This window comes from Paramisgurnus dabryanus, chromosome 12 (genome assembly GCF_030506205.2).
Source record: "Paramisgurnus dabryanus chromosome 12, PD_genome_1.1, whole genome shotgun sequence".
Taxonomy (NCBI): Eukaryota; Metazoa; Chordata; class Actinopteri; order Cypriniformes; family Cobitidae; genus Paramisgurnus; species Paramisgurnus dabryanus.
This window is the reverse complement of record NC_133348.1, coordinates 31,381,863-31,403,671: the sequence shown is the minus strand read 5'-3', so window position 1 is coordinate 31,403,671 and position 21,809 is coordinate 31,381,863. Positions and strand designations below refer to the sequence as shown.

The following is a 21,809-nucleotide window of genomic DNA, read 5'->3' as shown; positions in this document are numbered from 1 at the left end:
AGGTCACGCTGGCGCGTCACACAGCTGGCAAGATGAGAAGTTTTTTTTTGCTAAAATGACGGTGGTTTCGCTAGATAACACTCTTAGGGGCAAGTCACACCAAAAGCGTTTATGGCAGTTGCAGGCGCCTTATTTGAATGATATTCTATGGGCAGGGAGCGTTTGTGTGCTGTTTATGCGTGCTGAGCGCCTTGCGGTTTTTGCCGCCAGCCGCAGCACGTGGCTTTGAAGGAACGCTGAGAGCGGAGAAGCGCCCGACGTCATTCGCGTCTTTCCATCCTCCAATCAAATGAGTGGAGAGGAGGGCCTTACGTTGTGGTGAGGGAAGTTTACAGTTGCTTTGAAGAACCGGAATCCACTCGCTCACTCTCTCCTGCGTGTTTGTGCACCTCTCATCCTCAAACAAGGTCAGAGCAAGCGCCCTCTTTATAAAGTTTCTGCTGATATGACAGTTAACAGCAAAAGAGCGCTAACGCTTCAATATTTGATTGACAAGACAGCTGACTCGGTGGTTGCTTAGCAATATAAAAAGTCGCATCGCACTGCTCTTTTTTTAAAAAAGGCAGTGCGTCGCGCCTTGCGTTTCGAAGCGTTTAAAGCGCGGTTGGTGTGACTAGCCCCTTATCCCTCAGTTGGGATCATTGATGCGGCTTTCACATAGGACGCTGGATGCGCTATGAAACCCATTCATTTAAATGGCTTGCGCCGCGCAAGGGCGTTTTTTGTTGCGTCGAGCAAAGCGCAAGCACAGTGGAGCACTCACGGCAAGGTCAAAGTTCAAAATAGTTTAAACTGTAAACTGTTGAGGTCCACTAAAGTTCGAAGAAAAATTCTTGAATGTTTTCCTCAAAAAACTTAATTTCTTCTCGACTGAACATAGAAAGACATAAACATGTTAGATGACATGGGGGTTAGTAAATTATCAGAGTTGTTTTTTATAAAAGTGAAATATTCCTTTACTTTCATTTACATATTTAGTAAGTTTGGAAAAAATTTTACATACATTACTACTTAAAATATGCATTTCAATTTTAGAGTCTAAAAAGCTTTTTTTTTTAAAACACTGCATATATTAATATTTTCACACCATATCTATAGTATAAACATGCTAATTTCATTGGGTGTATTTATGTGTTAATAAAATCATCTTGTATGATGCATTTTTCCTCTAGCGAAGGTAAAAATGAATACCGTTATCCTAATCAAGTTTACCATTAATCCCAGCTAATGAGTAATTGCGTCAAGCGAAATGACCTGACAGAGCAGGTTTGGAGGTTTTGTGCAGCACATACACATCTTACAGTGTTTCCTGGCCGGCCGCTTCTACGCTCCATCCCAACACCCCTGCTGTGTTTGGTGTACACATGGACTAAAGCTATGAACCCTATTGAAATGCCACAGTTTGATGTCAAATGACACAAAAACACCTTTTGTGTTTAAAATGTCAAAAAATTGCTCATTTGTTTTGTATTTGTTTCGATCACTCCGGGCAAATTTTGCCTGCTTGATTTTTTTTGTGGGTTTCTTTTGTGTTTGTCATTGAAACTGGAGTTTGATTTGATTGGACCTTCATATTGTCAGAAACTCCCACTGACTTCACACCGAAGAAAGGAAAGCTCTCCAATCCCACCGTCTCACTCTGCTGAAGTGCTTTTACCCCACATGGCTCTGAATGCAATCCCCGTCAGCTCAAGTCAACCGCTGTAGGACAAAGCTATTGATCTCAAATGGATTTCATCCATTCTGATTCACTCTGGAGGACTTCCCGTTTCAGCAGTCCCATAATTCAGAGACTCTTTCTTCCCGTAAAGACTTATAAGAAAGTTCAAATCTGCTGTCGATCCTCCGTTTGCTCTCCAAAAGCATTGAATACCCCGTCTAAATTCGGCCGCGCCTAAAACCATTGGGCAATGTTGAGTGTTCTGTGATCGGTGAACAGGGAGGGCCGGTGGGTGGGAAGGCGAGCCGTCACAGGAAAAGGAGATCCAGGGAAAAGAGCTGGAGGGACATCACAGGTATTATAACGTCAACACGCATACATCTATCTATATGGATATGTGTGTTTTTGCACTGCCTTCTCAAATCAATCAGGACTAGACACAACACTAAAGGTCAGATTAGGGAATAGTTGTCCAGTTTCCGAAATATCAGTGCTTTTCCCAAAAAAAAGAAAAAAAAAGAAGAAGGGTAACATTAGTATTATTATATGTACTATGTTCTCCCTAAATTTTAATTGAATCTTTTTGCTTTAGAAGTGTTTGAGATCATTTAAAGAATGTTTTGGGTTCAATACAAGTCAGTACCTATTATACAGAAAATATATCAGGCATGCAGGGCATACTCATATCTCATTGGTTTGGAACATATCATGTAAACTATACTTTGGAGATGCCGAGTACTCCAAAATTGGCCCAATTTATAGTGCCAAGTACCCCCCAAAATGTTTAAACTCCACACACTACTGTGTTAGATAAATAGCAAGTATGATATAATAAAGACAACACATTGTTTTCATACTTGAATAATTGGCTGATGCTGTATGCATACGCATGAAGAGAAAGATTTTAAATTTATATTTGTTTGTTCTGGAGCATCTTTAGCAATAAAAATGCTGCTTGACAAACCCTAGTTAGGGCGAAAAAGGGCAACATAGTGAGAAAAACACACTGGAAAGATATCAAACATATTGTATGTTGCAAGAAATAATATTAAAAAACTTAATAAATAAATGTATTTTGTTCTGAAATATTCTGGGGACCCCATGAAAACCCCTGCTCTGTGCTACAGCTTGCTTTATTAAGTATTGAACCTGGAACACTCTCCAAATGTAATCCTACCAAATGGGAAAAGCAATTATGATTTTTTTTTTTTTGTGACATTTATGTAATAGATTTTCAAAAAATGGTCACTCTTACATTTTAACACCAACCTTTGCCTCCTTAGGGGACAGATTTGAGTCTGTGGTTTGAAGTAAGAGCTGGTGTGGAAAGTTTCAGCTGTGATAGACAGTGGGATTGCAGCCTCTGCCTGGTGCAGCCCTCGCAAAGACTTTATTGGATTATGTCTCCACCCCTAATCTCCACATGGTCCAATCAGCTCAATAGAAGGGCTCTTTACATATTCAATAGGGTTCATAACTTCTTGTCTGAATGACTGAGTGACATTCTTTTATTGCCTTTTCATCTTTTTTGTTGCACTAAAACAAAAAAGCGCTAAAACCCGGAGACGGAAACCCTTTAATTAATGCTTGGTGATTTAATAGTAGCATTTCCATATAGTAAGTTCACTGGCATGCTGCGAAGAGATCAAAAGGCAGAACAGAATAGATGTTCATTGACGTGAGCGAGAAGGCAGTGTAAACACACATCTCAAATCTCAATGTATGTGAGTAAAACACTGTAGCTTTGTTTACATGGACACCTTTAGTTGTATTCAGAAGGAAATTATTTAACGTGAAAACGGTAATTGGACTGATGCCACAAGCCTCAAATGTTCTTTTGAATTTCACAAAATACAATTGCTAGCTATAGCTTACTCTAATATGTGCTTTTTTATTTATTTTGCAATTATCATGTCTGTCGAGCAAAACATTGACATTATTGCGTCAGGCACAGAAAGCGTATACATGGCTGATGTTTTCTTAAAGGTGCCATAGAATATAAAACTGTATTTATTTAGGCATGAATGAATAATAAGAGTTCTGTACATGGTACAGCCTCAAACACAATTGTTTCCTCTTTCTTATGTAAACACATGCAAAAGACCGCTGGAAAACAGACCAATCTCAACATAACACTGACTGTGACGTTACAGTTGTGATGTACGCCCCAACATTAAATTACACATTAAATGAATAACAATGCTAAAAACAAAGTTATGAATGCAGAGTTAGCGCTATATGCTAGCGTTTAGGCCAAAGTTCTACTATTGATGTTACAGTTACGTTTTGGAGGTCCATACTGAAAAAAACACAAACTTACCAATCAGAAATGTCCATTAACAATCTCCAAACAATTGATTATTCCTCAAAATCTGTATCTTCATCTAATACAGACTCAAACATATAAGGTCTGTTTACACACACACAGAGCTACTGAAGGAGCTGCTCTGAGAAACAGCCAATCAGAGCAGAGCTCAACATTATTATTCATGACCATTTTATGCTAAAGGCAAGTCCTAGGGTTGTAAATAGACATATAAAACCATCTCTGGATAATTTTTGCACTTAATAAACTCACATACCTTCTATGTAGATATCAGAGAACAATTTAATAGATTGTTTCAATGCATTCTTTGGCACCTTTAATAATCAGATTATAAAGGATAGCAACAATAATCAGATTTTTATTAATTATGCTTTCAGTATTGCAATATTTTGCTTCCGTGTATTCCCAAAAGAAACCGCGCCTCAGGATTTAGCCCAATTCTTCACATTTTATGCGGTTACATGATACTTTTATTTTGAATAAGTAGGTTCCATGTAAACACAGCTGGTGATACTGAAGACCGAAGTACTGAAAGTTTACTAGTAGTACATGCTTTCTGTACAACACAGTAGAGTTTTCCTACAGTAGAAGTTTACAGATTTTCCAAACTGGAGTTTATTTGCAAAATGACAGTAAAATAAATGTGTTTCCCTACTACTATTTCCCCTCCCACTTATTATTTAAATTTAGAATTGAAAAGTAATTTGTCTTCCTTCGTACTTGATTCTAGACATTTCCTAAAGTTCTCCCCAGAAATTATTCAGTAGCTATTTGAAAACTTTGTCTGCTTTACTCACATACTGCTGACATATAGATACACTGTATGAAACACATCCGCATAACCAAGTGTTGACATTAGAGGTTTCCAAATTCCACAGCTGTTCATCCCTTTGAATTCTCCATATCTATATATTCAAATTTGTCTTTCAGAGGGGTATGATGCAATGGAGGGCACCTCATTGCTAAATGAGGATATGATTGAGGAAGACGATGACGCCAGCTCTTCGGCATATCAAGAAATTGAGCGGTTCGAGAGAGAAAACGCTGCACGTAGTCAACATAGCACCAGTTCCACAGTTACGGCAATCTCCGTTCCTCCTACCTCCACGCACGGTTACCGAGTCCCATGTCCGCCACCCTCCCAGCCCCCACCGGACCCTCCCGCCCCACAGGCCATTCAGGCTTTTAAAGAATCTGCAAACATGGTGGCCGCCTTCAACATGCAGTGGAAGGAGGAGATCTCCGCCATGCGCTACGAGCTGGCTGAGCTGCGCAGGGACGTCTGTGGAGAGCTCAAGACCTTCAACAGCAACTTCTTTAACTTCACCCAGTGCTATAACATGTGGACCATGTGCCGAGAACCGGCCGCCGGCACCAGTTCCACGCAGTCCGGCGATCGGGTATCCGTTGGCGTCCAGACCGGCGCTAACGGTCTGGTGAGACAAAACACTGCAGACGCCTCGGTAATGTGTCAGCCTGAACCGGCTGCCTTCAGCATTTTCGATCTGATGGAGCCCCCCTGCATCGAGATTACCGAAGGAACTCCCGAAGGAACCACGTCCACCAACAGCCCGACGAGTCCCGCCAGTCCCGATAGACCCACAGGCCCACCGTTGTCCACGGTGATGGGAAAGTCCAAATTAGACACTGGCAGGAAAAAGAAGAACTGCGGTCGAGCGGATGGTCAAAGAAGCGCAAGCCTTGAACTATGGTGCCGAAAGTACACTAGTGGACCAATGTCATACCTGTCGCTGTCATTCTGATCATAGTCATCACCGGACCAGGCATTTACCACACCTTCTCAATCAACCCCATGTACTTGGGGGAAGCAAAATCCTGCAGCCAGAGAACATAGGGGAACTAAGTGTTTGTCCCTTTCCTCTGGGCAAAGATAATAGCTTGGCTCAAAACAGCTGATGTGAGCTGGTTTGACAAAACAGGGATAGTGTAGCCATTCTAGATTAAACCATTTGCTGTGCCAGCTCATCATCAAATGTGTTTACATCACTGTATAATTGATTCATGAATGTCTTGTAAGCAATGTCGCTATTCATCTGAATGTCACTGTGTTTTGTTTATGGGTAAAGCAAAGTTCTTGTGTGACAGTAGTAAGAAAGATCTCCCCAATTCATCTCACCACAAGTTATACATACTATCGAAGGATAAAAACAACACTGTTTGGCTAATTCATCCGTTTTTTTCGGCCATGTTTACACGACAGCTTTTACGAACAAAAATGGAAAATGTTTTATGCTGTTCAAAGTTTAAGAAAAACAACACCGTTAACGTTTCCTTTAGAAAAATGCTAATAACTGGAATCTGTGAATATAGTGACATCATGCGTCTACAGGCATGCACAAGTACTTAACAACCATATCAACAATGGTGGCCTACAGGACTCTGACTGTGCGAATCTAGATTTTTTTACCCTAAGTTTACAAACTGTTAGCGCTTAAACCTCCACCATTGTCTCTCCAAACAAAATAGTTTGATGCTTTTGGCATCTTGATTGTTTGTATTTATCATTTTGTGGCATGGGCGTTTCTTTACAAAGTAAAGCCCGATTTATAGTTGTGCGTAAGTTGCGTAGGCTATCCGTAGCCTGTGCGAAGCTCTGCGTAGCTTGACGCAAAATTTTTAACAAGCACGTCAGTTCTACGCGGACCGCAAGCGCTGTGATTGGTCCACCAGAACCCCTTCCGTCAGGTAAAAAAACTGTGTCATAGGTATTTCCGTTTGCGACGGTGAAAACAAAGAATGGCAAAGTTGATGAGTGATTTAACTCAAACGGCAACAAAAGTCGCTGTTTATTTACTTCCATCATTGCTGGTCTTCTCAAATCATACACAACAAGTTGCTATTTCTTTTTCGTTTGTGGGTTAACTTGCCAAGCTGCTTCTTCATTAACGGTCACGCTGCTACTGTGGTTACACGCGTGGATACTGCCTACCAGCGGTCTGCGCGCGTGTTTGCACATTGACACGGACGACGACAAAAAAGTATAAATGAAAATCAAGGCGGATCCTACGCCGTTGCGGCTACGCCGTAGGACTTACGCACAACTATAACGAGCCCTTAACGTCGCCAACTACTGTTTTTAGTAATTTTTGCGGATCTGTGTGGATGGGGATTGCTTTGACAACGTGGTGTGTACACAAACATTTTTTCAAAAGCGCAAAGGATAAACCTATCTGTTTTTAGCAAAATTGTCGTGTAAACATACCAATAGACATACCAAAAGTAAACAACAACAGGTATATTTTAAATTCCCATTCTTTCTGTTTACTTTTTAGTTACAGTGGGGTCCAAAAGTCTAAGATCATTATACAAATTTTGTGACCTGCAGTATAAATTGAGTTTTTGCAAAGGTCACTAACCATATAAGCATTGACTCCATTGCACATATAGTCACATATAGATTTTGTTGCTTTGAAACACACATGAGTTTGTTTGAGACATTCTCATATCAGGCTGAAGCAACATGAATCAACAGGTTTTGATCCTGAGCGCACGCTGTCATTTAACCAGAAATACTCAAATTCAACTTTTGAATTTTTAGACCCCACTAGTTTTCATTGCTATAATGATGTTGAATAGATGTCACACACTGCTTTTGCTTTTCATGCATTTAATTTAAAGCATTTTCATGCTTTTATTAGTGCAAGATGACAAACATGGCCAGGAGAGTCACATATACATGCATCATTAAATCATTAAATACTAATGACCAGTGGTGGCTCGTGACTGCTCTTCCGAGGGGCGCAGATTCGGAATAAGTGTTTGGAGTGTCATGTGTGTTGCTCGTGTTTTCAAAATATGTGTTTGTTGCGTCATGTGAACCATCACGTGTTTTGACAAAATAAGTGCCTGGTGCACACGCGTCAAAACCGTTTATGATAAAAGAGATCACATTCACAAAATACACACAAGACACTCCTTTAACAGTAAACTCTGATTACACATGAGATTATGTGAGTATCTGGCAAACGTAAGGGTCTCTTTTATCATAAACCCTTTAGACGCGTCTGCAGCAGGCACTTATTTTGACAAGACACGTGATGCACACAGGTTTACTCGACGAGCAGAACACATATTTAGAAATTACGAACCACACACATGATGGGTTACATACATGTTTTGACAAACTTTGCATTGTGCACCCTCGAAAACAGAAAACCGGCCACCACTTCTAAAGACATTTTAATTTTCACACACAACCCATGCCGTACCCTTAAAGGAAACAAAATCATACCAGAACAGTAAATCTTAAGCCACCAATTGGTATAAAGGGTGTAATTGCTTACTAGTATATAATAGGTGGACTATTTACAAGTAGTGCTGAGTGGTACTGTACAACTTCCATTTATTATTTATAAATATTTATATTATGTCAATATATGTAAATGAAATAATAAGTCACACATTATAATAGAAAACATATCAATTGCTCACCCTTTTACATTCAAAATGCTATCAGTCCAAAAACCACACAACGTGATCATTTTCTCCTTAGTAAAATAATGAAATGCTGATAAAGACTGTAATCAAAACTCACCTCTGTCTTAATCATTTGGTAAAAAAAAGATTTCACTCTCTTAAATATGATGTCAGAAAGATCGAGACATTACTGTACTGTTGAAGAGGGAAAACGACACAGTATAAGGGGGAAAGAAAATGCAAAAACAAATTATAAAGGGAAAGAATGTTTCATTTCAGTTACACAAAGAATGTTGTTTAAATATTGCACATAAATTTAATGATGCATGAAGACATGCCTGACAAAACAATGAAAAATCAAACAATTAAAATATTTAAATGCAGCCTGAAGTAAAACATATTTTTTTGGTCAAAACTTGGTCAAAAATAAGTTAACATAACTTTTAAAAACAAGTTTAAATTCTTTAACTTAAAGGTGCAGTGTGTAAATTATAGCGGCTTGCAACCAACGGCTTAGTCCACTGCTCACCCCTCACTTTCGAAACACATAGATAAGCTACGGTAACTGCCACCGGACAAACATGTCATGGTTGGAGACAACTTATTAAAAAAAATTGACCGTTAAGGGCTTCTGTAGAAAAATGGCGGCACAAAATGGCGACTTCCATGTAAGGGGACCCTCGGTGAATGTAGATAAAAAGGTCTCGTTCTAAGGTAATAAACACATAACGGTCATTATAAAAGGTCTTTATACACCACTAAAAATATAGTTTTGTATATTATTTTGCATTTCTGTCAAGAGATCCTTCTAAAAATTACACACTGCACCTTTAATATGTTAAGTTAAGGTAACATAAAACTATATGTTGTTTTGATATAATTTTTTACAGTCCACAACAATCTACCCTAAAATATTAAGCACACACATTTAGTATGCTTAATTCTGGAGTATAGTCGAACGCAGAACCTTGCAAAGCATAGTTCATTTGACTCGTGCGCAAATGTTCGTTGCATTCACATTGCCCCAAATACCTTTCGTAACCTAAATAAAACATACTCCTGTACGCAAGGTGGAACACAATTATTGATGTAACAAGGGGGCTAGAAATAGCAGAAATTCACTGGGGAGACTCTAGTTTGGAAGGCCAGGGGGGGTTTGTAATTTGGTAGAGGGTTAAAATTTGTATATTTAGTTAATGGTATATTTAAATAAGAGGTAACGTCTAAAATTTAACCGATCAGTCATACTGTGAATGTGACAAGCTTAAAGATGCATTATAAAATATTATTTCCATAAAAAAGGGGTAGTTTTTAAAAGCTATTTAGTAAGGAATAATTGACAATGGGCCATTGAATTATAAGAAAATAATGCACACCCAAGGTGCAATGCCGCACGAGTGCCGTTACACCACGGGTGTGCATTATTTTTAAATAATTCAAAGGACCAGAGTCAATTATTCCTCTTATACCACAGTTACCACAAACATTGCTCGGGTGCCTATTTTTAAGACATTTTAAAGGTTTGGTGTGCGGTTATAAGAAATTAATGCATACCCATGGAATATCTCTCAGCCAATCAGAATACAGCATTCAACAGACCCGTGGTATAAGTTGTATAATACCACGGGGCTGTTGAATGCTTTATTCTGATTGGTTAAAAATTTTTCCATGGGTGTGGATTATTTTTCAACAACCGCACACCTAACCTTTAAAATGTTTTAAAAATATGCACCCGAGCAATGTTTGTGGTAACCGTGGTATAAGAGGAATAATTGACTCTGGGCCTTTGAATTATTCGAAAATTTTATACATTTTATACATTCTCTTATAATTCAACGGCCGTTGTCAATTATTCCTTAATTAATAAATAAATTCTACCAATTAAAAAATTCTAACCAGTTTAATTCACTGCCCAGACTCCCCCCCCCTCTTTTCAGCCCTGGATGTAACTCACTTTATTTTATTCGCCTCACAATCACAAGTATGAGCTCTGTGTTTGTTACAGTTGTAAATACGAGTTTGAGAGTGAAATTGTGCAAGAATATTGATGGAAATAACAATAAATCCCAATCAAAACTATTGACTTATTTTGTACGATTCGATTGACTGTTATTTAGTACTTAATATTAAATCAGGTATTGCGGTGTCATTACGTGAATCGCCTTGTTAGGTGCTTTTCAGAGACTTTGGCTTTAATTCTGAATTATTCAATTTATATGTTATGTTAAATAATATACTACAAGTTATGTTTTATGATTATGTAGACTCTGTATATATAATTTTTATATTAAAAGCCGCTTTTCCATCGTCGTGCCAAACCGTTCTCGTTGTGTTACTGTTTCAATTCCGTGCCGATCTGACTGAGCCGGTGCGATTACGGTTTAATTTTCCACTGCGGATGCGGTAGTAGCATTAGACAACCGTGCTGAAAATACAGAGCCGAAAAGGGTTTGTAGTTGGGCATGGCTCGGGTGGAAACGTAATTGTAACCTTGTTTCCTTCCTGTACGCTTTGGCCTCATCGTGAAAAAGTGCTAAAAATGCATGATCCAGTGCTTCTTTCCATACTAATTTATAATATATGCATATGTGAACACAATTATAAAAAATAACCAAATAGTGTCTATTCAGTAAAATTTAATTTCCTAAGGCATAAAGTGTTTATTTTTCTAGAAAAATTGGAGTTATTACAACACAAATAAAAAAAGATTATCGCTCAGCACTACTTTAGTTTTGTACGTTTTAACTTTGCTTGAACACGTTACTACTCATGAGAATATAAAACATACATACATAAGCTCCTCCTCCATCATTTCTTCATCTTTTGAAAAATTTTTTTTTATTTAGTCTCTAACCTGTCTATAACGATTCTCCTTTAAACATTTTTCATTACCCAATTACATTTTCAGGATTAGCTGAACGAGTCTCTTCTTCGGGACACGCAGCATTTTGGGACCAGTTTTACAAAATTTTCATGGGGTATTAGATTAAATTATTAACCATAACACATTTATTTATGTTTCAAGGTGATTCCACACAGGACATTCAATCTCCACGTGCCACTATAATAAAATAACACTGTGAGATTTTCATTTATCCTAAATATAGTTAGCATAATAGGTATTAGGTTCAAATCTAATTGGAGAAACATACTAATACAATATATTTTTATGTACTAAGTTTAAGTAGTTTATTTAAAAACAAAACTGTATGAAACTATTTTCTTTACGAGAAAAAACATCTTATCATGCCAAAGTTGAAGGCAATGTTTGTCTGTTGAACAATTTATGGATATTTAAAGTCACTGCCGTAAGGGGAGAACAGAACCAGAACTACAGTAAAAGTAACAAGATTGATCAAATCGATGCTGTTTTATAGCATTTTTGTCCCAGTACCACTGTTTTTGAGTGTGTGACAACATTTATTCTACATCGAAATATATTTATTTTAATTTAACACATTGCAAAATGATAAGCATATTGCCCTTGAAAATTTCATTAGATAAGAAAAGGCAATGAAAGAAATTCATACTTCATTTTATAGACATGCTTTTTCTTCTGCTGTCAAGTAAATACTGACATTTTCTGTATGCATTCATTTGACATTACAGTCTTAACATCCATCACATGCTTTTGGTTGTTCTATATCAGCATATTATTCATTTAGAAAATCTCTTTTTTTTATTAATCCACAACATTCATAAAAACAACGGTCCAGCTGTCAAGAGGTTTTTTTTTTTTTTTTTTGTTATTTGTAAGACATGCTGTTAGTTGTTTTTATTTTTAAGTACTGAGCCCAGCCAGATATTTGGCTTTAAATACTGTATATTGTCCAATGTTTTTGCTTTGTCTCCTACAAAGTGGTCTGGTTTGAATGTACTGATGCCGTCATCACTAGTGATGTCATTCTTAAACATTTTTCATCACCACTGAATCTTGCTTATGTTTGTCCTGTTGCATATGACAAAGATTGATTCATCATAGTGGCTTATAGCTTATTTGTAACCGTTTACAAAAAGTTCTGCGATGATAGTTATTATTCTATCGGAGATTAATAATTGCCTATACACTACTGGTTAAAAGCTTGGGGTTGTTTTTTATTGCTTCCACGTTTAAAATAAACTTTAGCATCTTTAGGCAGTCAGCCTTTGGCTACAATTGAAAAAAATCTGGGCTCTTATTGGCTTCTTCCATCCATTTCAATCAAGTTACTCTAAGCGTTTGACCGATAGTGTATACATTTTTGATCTTTAAACAAAGATTCCTTTATACTGTAAATCTCCACAGTGTGTATCTGATATGATACTAATGGTTGTTCTTTTACAAACAGCTTTACCTGATGATGGGTTTTAGCCACAAAAACACTTTAATTAAAGGGACTGGATAAAGCATTTGACCTGCATCATGTGTGTATGATGCATTATTTATTGTGGTGTTCGAAGGACCTAAGAACTGTTCAACATAGACATATTATTAAATGGTTATTACTGCACTAAGCAGTTTGTTCATTCCTAAGAGCTTCTACTTTCTTGTAACACAATATGTTTATTTTTGAAACAGATATAACAGGCCTATAGACGTGCAATATAAAGATGAATAGCTCCAGATATAATCTCCCATGTTTTTGATTTGCTAAGAGAGAGAGAGAGAGATGTGTTCAGGGAACGAAACAATGTTTGTTTAAAGGTGCTGATGATGTGCAGCGTTTATCATTCATTCTATGCAAGTCCTGTGTTTCGTGTACGGCATGTGTTCATTTCATTCTTCAGTGGCACTTAAAGGGCCACCATGAAGACATTTTCTTACAAACCTTGCATGAATCTCAGGCATTTATTGTAACGTTTTGCCTCTTTTATTGCTGTTAATAATGATGATATTACTATTTGCATTTGTTACGCTAGTTCATATTGTTTACAAGTAGCAGCTGCATTTTTTACCATTGTTAAATCCGTAAAATCTTTGAGAAAAATAACGTACGGTACGTTTATTAAAAGGGTAACATGTCCTCTGTAGTTGTACAATTTAGATGCAGGTTTAAAGGTTAAAAGGCCAATGTACAAAAAAGAAAAAAATGTAGCTTGCTCCGAACTTAATGCCAAAACTTCCATGAAATCCTTTGCCCTCTCTTTAACAGATGTTTTATTTATTAAAGTTTCATTGTTATTTAAAGGAGTGGAATTTTACCAATTGTAAAAACGGCTGTCAAGATTCATATTTTATTTTTATGAAACTGCCTGAAACTTTGTTGCTCATTAATGGTCCCAAACCTGTTTTATGTGCTTCAAACTGTGATTTTGATGTGTTTTAATTGAGTTTTTTTATTTTGTTTGTATTGTTCAATGTATACATGCCTTATGTTTTATTTTCAGAGATACATATAAAAGACTGTATTGCTGAACAGATATGAATCAGATTGTGGAGGTGTTTTAATCATTTGACATCAGAACTTTATGTGGGGTTATAGCTACGACAAAGTGTTAAAAAAATGCAAACCATTTTGAAGGTTAATTTCTTGTGAAAGTAAATCTAACAATATAATAAATCTGGTTCATTTGGTTTAAGCTCTGTGATGTACACCACATGCACGTCGCTGGCCAATATGTTTTCACTTTGTTCTGCGTAGTAACACAAGGTCATCCATTTAAGTGATCTTATTGTTTGTATCAATATCAATGTATTGCAGGGATCAAACGTGTACACATTTAGAAAGGTAATGTTACTAATATTTTGAGGTTAGCAGAATAATATATATATTTTTAAATATAATTTTAGATTTATTCTCATACCACAATTTACGCATTTTGGGCCTGGTGTCTATTCCTCTTGACCTTTTCTAGTGACTTACGAGTGAAGATGATAAATCACAGAAGAGATATCTTTTGAAGATAATAAATCACAGACGATCTCTATTGGTGCCCTTCATAGCAAAAGCCCTGTAACTGCGTAACATCAAATATGGAATTGTGATTGAGAATTCAACTCGTTCACCTGCAGAGTTACCCTTAAAAACATCATGTCGTCATCCCTTTTCTTAAAGATTTGTGTGTCTCTAAAGTTCTTTGAGAAGTCAAGAAGTGTTTCAGTACAGTTGTAGTGTGGTTATTGCGGCTTCGACACTATAATGTTGTACTGCTAGCTACAGTACAGTATAGTGCACTGTAAAACCTAAAAGTTAACTCAATTCAAACCATTTAAGTTTTAAAACACATGCGTTTGAGTACTGTAAATTTAAACAAATTGAGTCATATGCAGTTATGCACTTACATTTAAGTTCACACTACTTAGATATAAGTGCGTATTTGCACATGACTCAAGTTCACAGTACTTAAATGTATGTGTTTTAAAACTGAAATGGTTTAAGGGAACCGGTTTCCTTAAATGGTTTGAGTTAAGTTGACTGTTTTTTGACTGGTTTTACAGTGTGAGTGTTGCTGACTTTGTCAGACTTTTTCTGCCACTGAGTGAGGCTCACTGAGTGAGAAATAATAAATAACGTTACTACACTTTTTTAACTCTTTTAAGTTTGGGCTTGTGATAAGTTGACATAACTTATAAAATCAAGTTGAAATTGTTTAACTTTTTTAAGTTAAAGTAACATAAAATATATGCTGATTTGAGAAATGCTGCATATTTTTACAGTATAAAGCTTATTTAGATTAACAGTGCATTATTTGTTGTAATAACCAAAAAGAGCTTCATAACCAAAAATTGGGTCAAAGACTCCACGGGCAAAGAGATAAAGTAAAGTTCAGCCCCCAATATTACTCAAAGATTAAACATAGGTCCTCTCTGCATGTTCAAACCAAATCAACACTCTTGCATTGGACATTTGATTAACAACAATGTTACTTTACAAAACTGGCACTTGAACGCAGTTCCCTTTCGAGGGAACTTCAATGCTGCGTCATGAGATGAGACTTTGGGAACACGCCAGCTGCGTACGATCACGTGAAATCTGTGTACAACTATAGACAGTTACGTCACTGCAAGCGTGGTGGCAGAAAAACAGTGGAAAGTATTTACACACCAGTGAAACAAGCAAGATTTCTCACTAAAAAATGTCTTGTTGAGCCAACGCTTCAGTATGTGCTAGTTTATCTGTTTGATATAAATGACTGGATTGCACATGACGTCACAATTTTGAAGCCACCGCGCCGCCATATTGGTATGCCTAAACATTCTATTAAATCAATGGACGTTGTCAGATTTTAATTATAAAACATCACTTTACTACTCTCCGTTTTTATATCTAAAGTCTCCCTGTACACTATTACAACGCAAACGTCCTAAGCAATAGTTATTTACTAAATGTTGTACATTTTGCTGTTTAAACAGTAAGTTTCTATACATTCATCATCTAAAAATGGCTGGGTTATTTTTGACCCATAATGGGTTAATATTGATCAGAACACACTGCTGGGTTAACATTGACCCAATGGTGGGTTTTTTTAACCCAACTGCTGGGTTATTATACCCCATGGTTGCATAACAACATCCCAACATTGTGTCATTTTTAACCCAGCATGTGTATGGGTCAAAAATAACCCAACCATTTTTAGAGTGCATAAACATTGCAAATAACACCAGAATTAACAATTCATTTATGTACACTAGGGCTGTGTATCGCCAACTATTCCCCGATACGATACGTATCCTGATACAAGGGTCCCGATACGATGCGCATCACGATACAAGACTATTTTGAATAACATTTTTGTTCAGAATTTAGTAACATTATTATTATTATTTTTATTATTATTTATTTATTGTACATTGAATAAGCAGTGTTGTAACAGTTGTGTTTTTGCCATTCATTTATTAGCTATTAGAAATATTTAAAATCCCAGAGTTAGTACTTAACTTATGTTTTTTAAAAGCAGTTTTACAAAGATGGTGCCTTACTCTTGTCTCTCATTATTCTACATCTATGAATATATCTATAAACATGCAGTCAGACTTAATCGATTTAATAGAAATCAGATTATTAATGTGACAACTATAGTTTGAAGTAGCTCTGTATCTCTTCTCTAGACGTACACTTTTCACATGCAAATCTTTGTCGTGTTTCTTCTCAAATGCGTTAGTACTGTTTTATAAGAGCATGGCTAATAAAGCCCTTTGCAGTAGGATAGGCTAAGATATCTGCACCTACATACTGAACTCATTGACTTTAATGCGCGCGAGAGAGAGAGAGAGAGCGCGAGTACGCGGCTCACTATGCAGACACGTGCGCCAGCGAGACAGACACGCAAAGTGAAAGTATACCCCGCCACCTTTAACTCTACGTACTCCGCGGGACACATGCGTCCTTTTCATATGGATCACGGATCAACAGCAATTCGTCAAGTACATCCGAATCGATATGGAAGGTGCTGTATCGATGCGCGCATCGTCAGGCGTCCATGACGATGTATCGTCGTATCGATATTTTGAACACAGCACTAATGTACACATTTATGAATTGATACACTGATACGCCGTAAAGCAGGTGAATTTAGATCATGATTTTGAATGTAAGTCAATGACGCCCTCTGCCGGTTGGGGTTACCAAGATGGCCGCTCGGACTCTGCGCTGGCTTCACCTCACACTGGTACGTTAAGCCATTAAGCGTTCTATGCGCAATCCAGTCATTTATATAGATCAGTGGTTTCTACCCAGAAATGTTGTAGAATGTTGTTGCGTCAGGGCATCGAACTTAGACTCAAATGTAATCCATACGCAAACCCTGTCATCTATGATGTTTCAGGACGTGCTAGTTTATCTGTTTCTACCCAGAAATGTTGTAGAACTAGTAATCTTATTCAAAACACTGTGATGAAATTAGTTCTACCATCTCCAGCCGTGTAGTTGCTTCAAATCACACACCTTACACCCCAAGCTAACCTTTGTTTGCATTAGTGCAGTTTTAAATGTGACACAATGCTTTTACAAATGATACATCCTCTAAGATTCAGAGAGCTACTATCCGCCAAACTGGACTCTGCACAAGCTGGGTGTTAAGAGTAAGAGATGTTATCTCTGCTGGAGAAAGGGGTCATACATGTTCCCCCTCCAAGAGAGTCAGTCTGGGTTCTACAGCCGGTACTTCATATTTTCTAAGAAGAATGGTGGGCTGAGGTTCATTTAAAACTCAGATATCTTAACTGTTCTCTGAGGAAATTCAGTTTCATATGCTGAACGCTATCATTATTGTGGCCAGTACCATATTTTAGGACTGGTTTGTCACAATAATCCTAAAGACAATGTCAGCAGCTTCCAACATAGTTCCCTTTGGTCTGCTGCAGATGCTGCAGTGCTGGGTCAAAAGCAGAGTTTTCCCTGAGGGGCAACCCATAATCCAGCAGCCATATCACCATGTAGCCCAAGACAGCTTGCCCACTGAAGCTAAGTAGTGTTGAGCCTGGTCAGTACTTGGATGGGAGACCTCCTGGGAAAACCAGGTTGCTGCTGGTAGAGGTGTTAGTGAGACCAGCAGGGGGTGCTCACCCTGTGGTCTGTGTGGGTCCTAACACCCCAGTATAGTGATGGGGACACTATACTGTCAAAAAGCACCATCTTTCAGATGAAACGTTAAACCGAGGTCCAGACTCTCTGTGGTCGTTAAAAATCCCAGGATGTCAATTGAAAAAGAGTAGGGGTGTGCCCCGGCATCCTGGCCAAACTTGCCCATTGGCCTACTAATCATGCCCATATAAACTAATTGGCTATATCACTTGGTCTTCTCTCCACTAATAAGCTGGTATGTGGTGGGAGTTCTGGTGCAATATGGCTACCATCGCATCATCCAGGTGGATGCTGCACATTGGCGGTGGTTGAGGAAATTCCGCCATATGTAAAGCGCTTTGAGGTCTGCAGAAAAGCGCTAATAAATGTAACAAATTATTATTGAATAATCAGGGTAATGCGCAGGTGCCTTTATTCCCTGAAAATATGGAAAAATGTCAGGTTCCTGTACATGGGCCTGACATTAGGGACATAATGTCACAGGGTAATAGTTTCAACAGATGCATCCCTCACAGGCTGCGGAGCGGTTGTGGAAGGCCGTACAACCAGGGGCCTGTGGAGAGTGCAACATCTTCATAGGCACATATATTGTCTAGCTATGTTAGCTGTACTTTAAGCATTTAAGTACTTCCTTTCAGTTCTCAGATACCACCATGCTCTGGTAAGAACAGACAATATGACAGTGGTCTTGTATATAAATCATCAGGGCGGCCTGAGGTCGCACCCTCTGTGCAGACTGGTGCATCAGGTTCTTCTCTGGACCCAGGGGGAGTTTCTATCACTCAGAGCGACTTGTATCCCTGGTGTCCAGAATGTGGTAGCAGACATCCTGTCGAGACAAAGATTGAGACCAGGGATATGGAGACTACACCACTACATGGTGAAGCAGATTTGGAAAAGATATGATCGAGCGTAAGTAGACCTGTTCACATCCTGAGAGAAAACCCAGTTATGGTTTTTTCTGACTCATTCAGCCCCGTTGGGCTTGGACGCTATGGTACAGGTGTGGCCAAGGTGACACTTGTATGCTTTTCCCCCGATTGCTCTGCTTCCAGGAGTGTTAGAGAGAGTTTGCCTAGAAGGGATCAATTTGATTCTGGTATCCCCGTTTTGGCCGACCCGAGTGTGGTTTGGATTTGCGGGCACTCCTTAGGAGATTCCCCTCAGGAGGGATCTTCTAACTCAGGCCGATGGTGCAATATTTCACTTATAGACCAGGGTCTCTCTACTGAGGTTGTAGAGACCATTTTGAACTCTTGAGCTCCATCCACCAGGAAACGTTATACCTTAAAATGGAGGGTTTTCACTCTTTGGAGTAATGATAGACATATAGATCCTCTTCACGTACTTTAATCTGAGGGCTTCTTATGGAAGCACCCTCTGGTTTTACATTTCCTGCGTGGCACTTTAGGAATGAGTCCTCCGCCTATGTCCAGAGTTCCGACCTGGGACTGAGGCAGTAGTTTTAGAAGGGCTTTCTTTAGCTCCCTTTGAAACTTTATAGTCAGCTTCAGACAAATGTGTATTCCTTAAGCTGAGGTTTTTGCTCGCCATTACCTATAGGAGGGTAGGCGATTAAGAGGTGTTCTTTCTATCCCCATCTTGTTTTGAGTTTACTCCAGGAAATATTAAAGCTATTCTTTACTCGAGACCGGGTTATGTTCCCCCTCCTCACGAGTCGGTGGACCATGAAAGATTTCACCTGCTATGTCCAGGACACACACATTACATTATGGCATAGTGGGCATTGTCGTTCCCAAAGTTCCCATTTCATGAAGCAGCATTGAAGTTCCCTCAAAAGGGAACGTATCGGTTACATATGTAACCTTCCAGTTTCGCCGTCACTTGTGACGTCATCACTCCACACCTTTATAAGGGCTTTGTATAGTTATACAAAGATTTCATGAGAGCGCAGGCTGCTGGCATCTACCCATTTGACTTGTTTGCTATTAACACAGGTAGTTTAGTACCTGTAGTTTAGTATGAGAGCCACACTGTAAAAAAATGCAGCATGAAGTTAAAACAACTTGGTTTTGCAATTTAAGTCAATTTAAAATACTATTTTAAGTTTTGACTTGAAAAAGTTGACATAACTTAAAAACAATAAGTTGAAATTGTTTAACTTAACTTTTTAAGTTAAAGTAACTTAAATTATATATGTTAAGTGATATTAAAAATTTAAGCTGAAAAATCTGGCATTGTATTAGATGGGAACGTGAATGAATCCTGATGCACAATGATACGCATTTAAAATCCAAGACGGTCCTGAACTGACATCATTGTAGTTATTAGAACATGATTAAATTGATGGTAGGTTATTCACCCTGTTCATCGACAATTAAATCACATGAGTAACAATAAGTTATTGATCATTGAAAATGAAAAATCCACATAGAAATCAGCTTTATAATTCAAAATAATTTAGTGAGATGAGCCATAATAACACTGTGAAAAAATAAAGCAATGAAAGCATGGCGTGATTGTGTCTGCACAATTTTCACAGGCTTGTTTTATATATTGGTTTACATACTTATACAGTACAAAAGCAGCGATAACATTGTTATATTGTGTCACTGCTATGATTTTGATTTCAAACACAAACATCACCTGCACGCAATTCTTTAAACTTCTCTAAGTCTGTTTGTTTGTTTGCCTTTTTTGCATAAAAAACATGAATACACAGATACATTGGCATCAAAGAGTGCATGGCACAATGCATGGGTCAGGGACAGTTGTTTATCTTTCATACTGCAGAATTTTTTTGACACGTTTCTTTTTCTGTTTATTTATTTTCAATTTTCTATTACTAAGCTATCACCTTTTTTCATTTTAGGGGCCCGTAGCTTAGCTGGGGGGCGTAGAATGTACGGTAGGTCTGACAGGGCTCTTCTGTAACACCTATTGTTCTTCATTTCATGGCATTGTTTTGTCCAGTTTCATAAATTCAGTTTAGCTAAAACTTTTATATTACTATTACCTAAGAGCCACGGTGGAATAACTGCAAAAGAATAAAATACACCATATTGACTTTTTTGCAAACAAAATGTTTATATTTTTGTGTCTGAAAAAAAAACAGACTGCATGGTCAACATTTATTACATAATTACTGTATATATTTTGGTCTGTTTTCTTTAACATCAGTAGTATTATTGTTATTGCAGATTTTTCTTTGAGCATTTGTTTTACCACATTTTTTTATTTTTTACGAGGACTGAAAGAATAGGACACATTTTGCCAATACGAAACATGCTATGTGAAAGCAATCTGTTCAAAATATTGGGTGGTGAATTTTAGCAGTTTAACAAAGTTTATAAATGCACTTTCCACAAATACAGTACACCTTGATAAAAGACAATAGATTTATAGCGTTAGACTTTAAAATTTTAATTCATTAAAAGTGCAGAAGTTTGTAAACATTTCTGTGTCCTGACCAGTCTTGCAATCCTGTTTAAAATTCCTTCCTTTATAAAATGCTCATTTTGCAATGTGATGGGAAAACAAAATAATTTCTCTATTCTTCAATCTAGTTAAATATTGTAGTGTTGAGTAAAAATCAATAGACCAACATTTGGTCACAAAGTAGCTTGCCTTTATTAAATAATTATAATCATTTTAAATAATAACTGAATTTATGCTGTATTTGCGACTCTTACTTGCAACCCTGTCAGCATTTGTTAAAATTTGTTTGTAAATTTGATATTGAAGTTTAAATAATGTTGAAAAAAACCACAAGGGTTTTAAAATATTTCTAACCATTCAGAGATTTTTTAAACTTGATGGCAGGGTTGCAAAAATGTAAAACTTCAAAACAGCTGGAATATAAAAAAAAATGTATACAGTATGAAGAGCTTGGTTCCAAAATGTGATAAAAAAAATAGTTACC

At 37.6% G+C, this 21,809-nt stretch overlaps 1 protein-coding gene across 4 annotated transcripts in view; it reads left to right on the top strand.

Annotated features, from left to right (window-relative positions):
• dlgap2b (discs, large (Drosophila) homolog-associated protein 2b) overlaps positions 1-21,809 on the top strand; it is a 171,473-nt gene that overhangs the window by 103,194 nt on the left and 46,470 nt on the right. For 2 of the 4 annotated variants that reach the window (XM_065268746.1, XM_065268750.2), the window contains one exon: positions 20,760-20,795. The exons of 1 other annotated variant lie outside the window; for it this stretch is intronic. In XM_065268746.1, coding sequence (XP_065124818.1) covers positions 20,760-20,795 — 36 coding nt within the window. Of the gene's footprint in view, positions 1-4,916; positions 9,777-20,759; positions 20,796-21,809 lie in introns of those variants that run through there. One more of the 4 variants, XM_065268748.1, reaches the window with a different exon arrangement.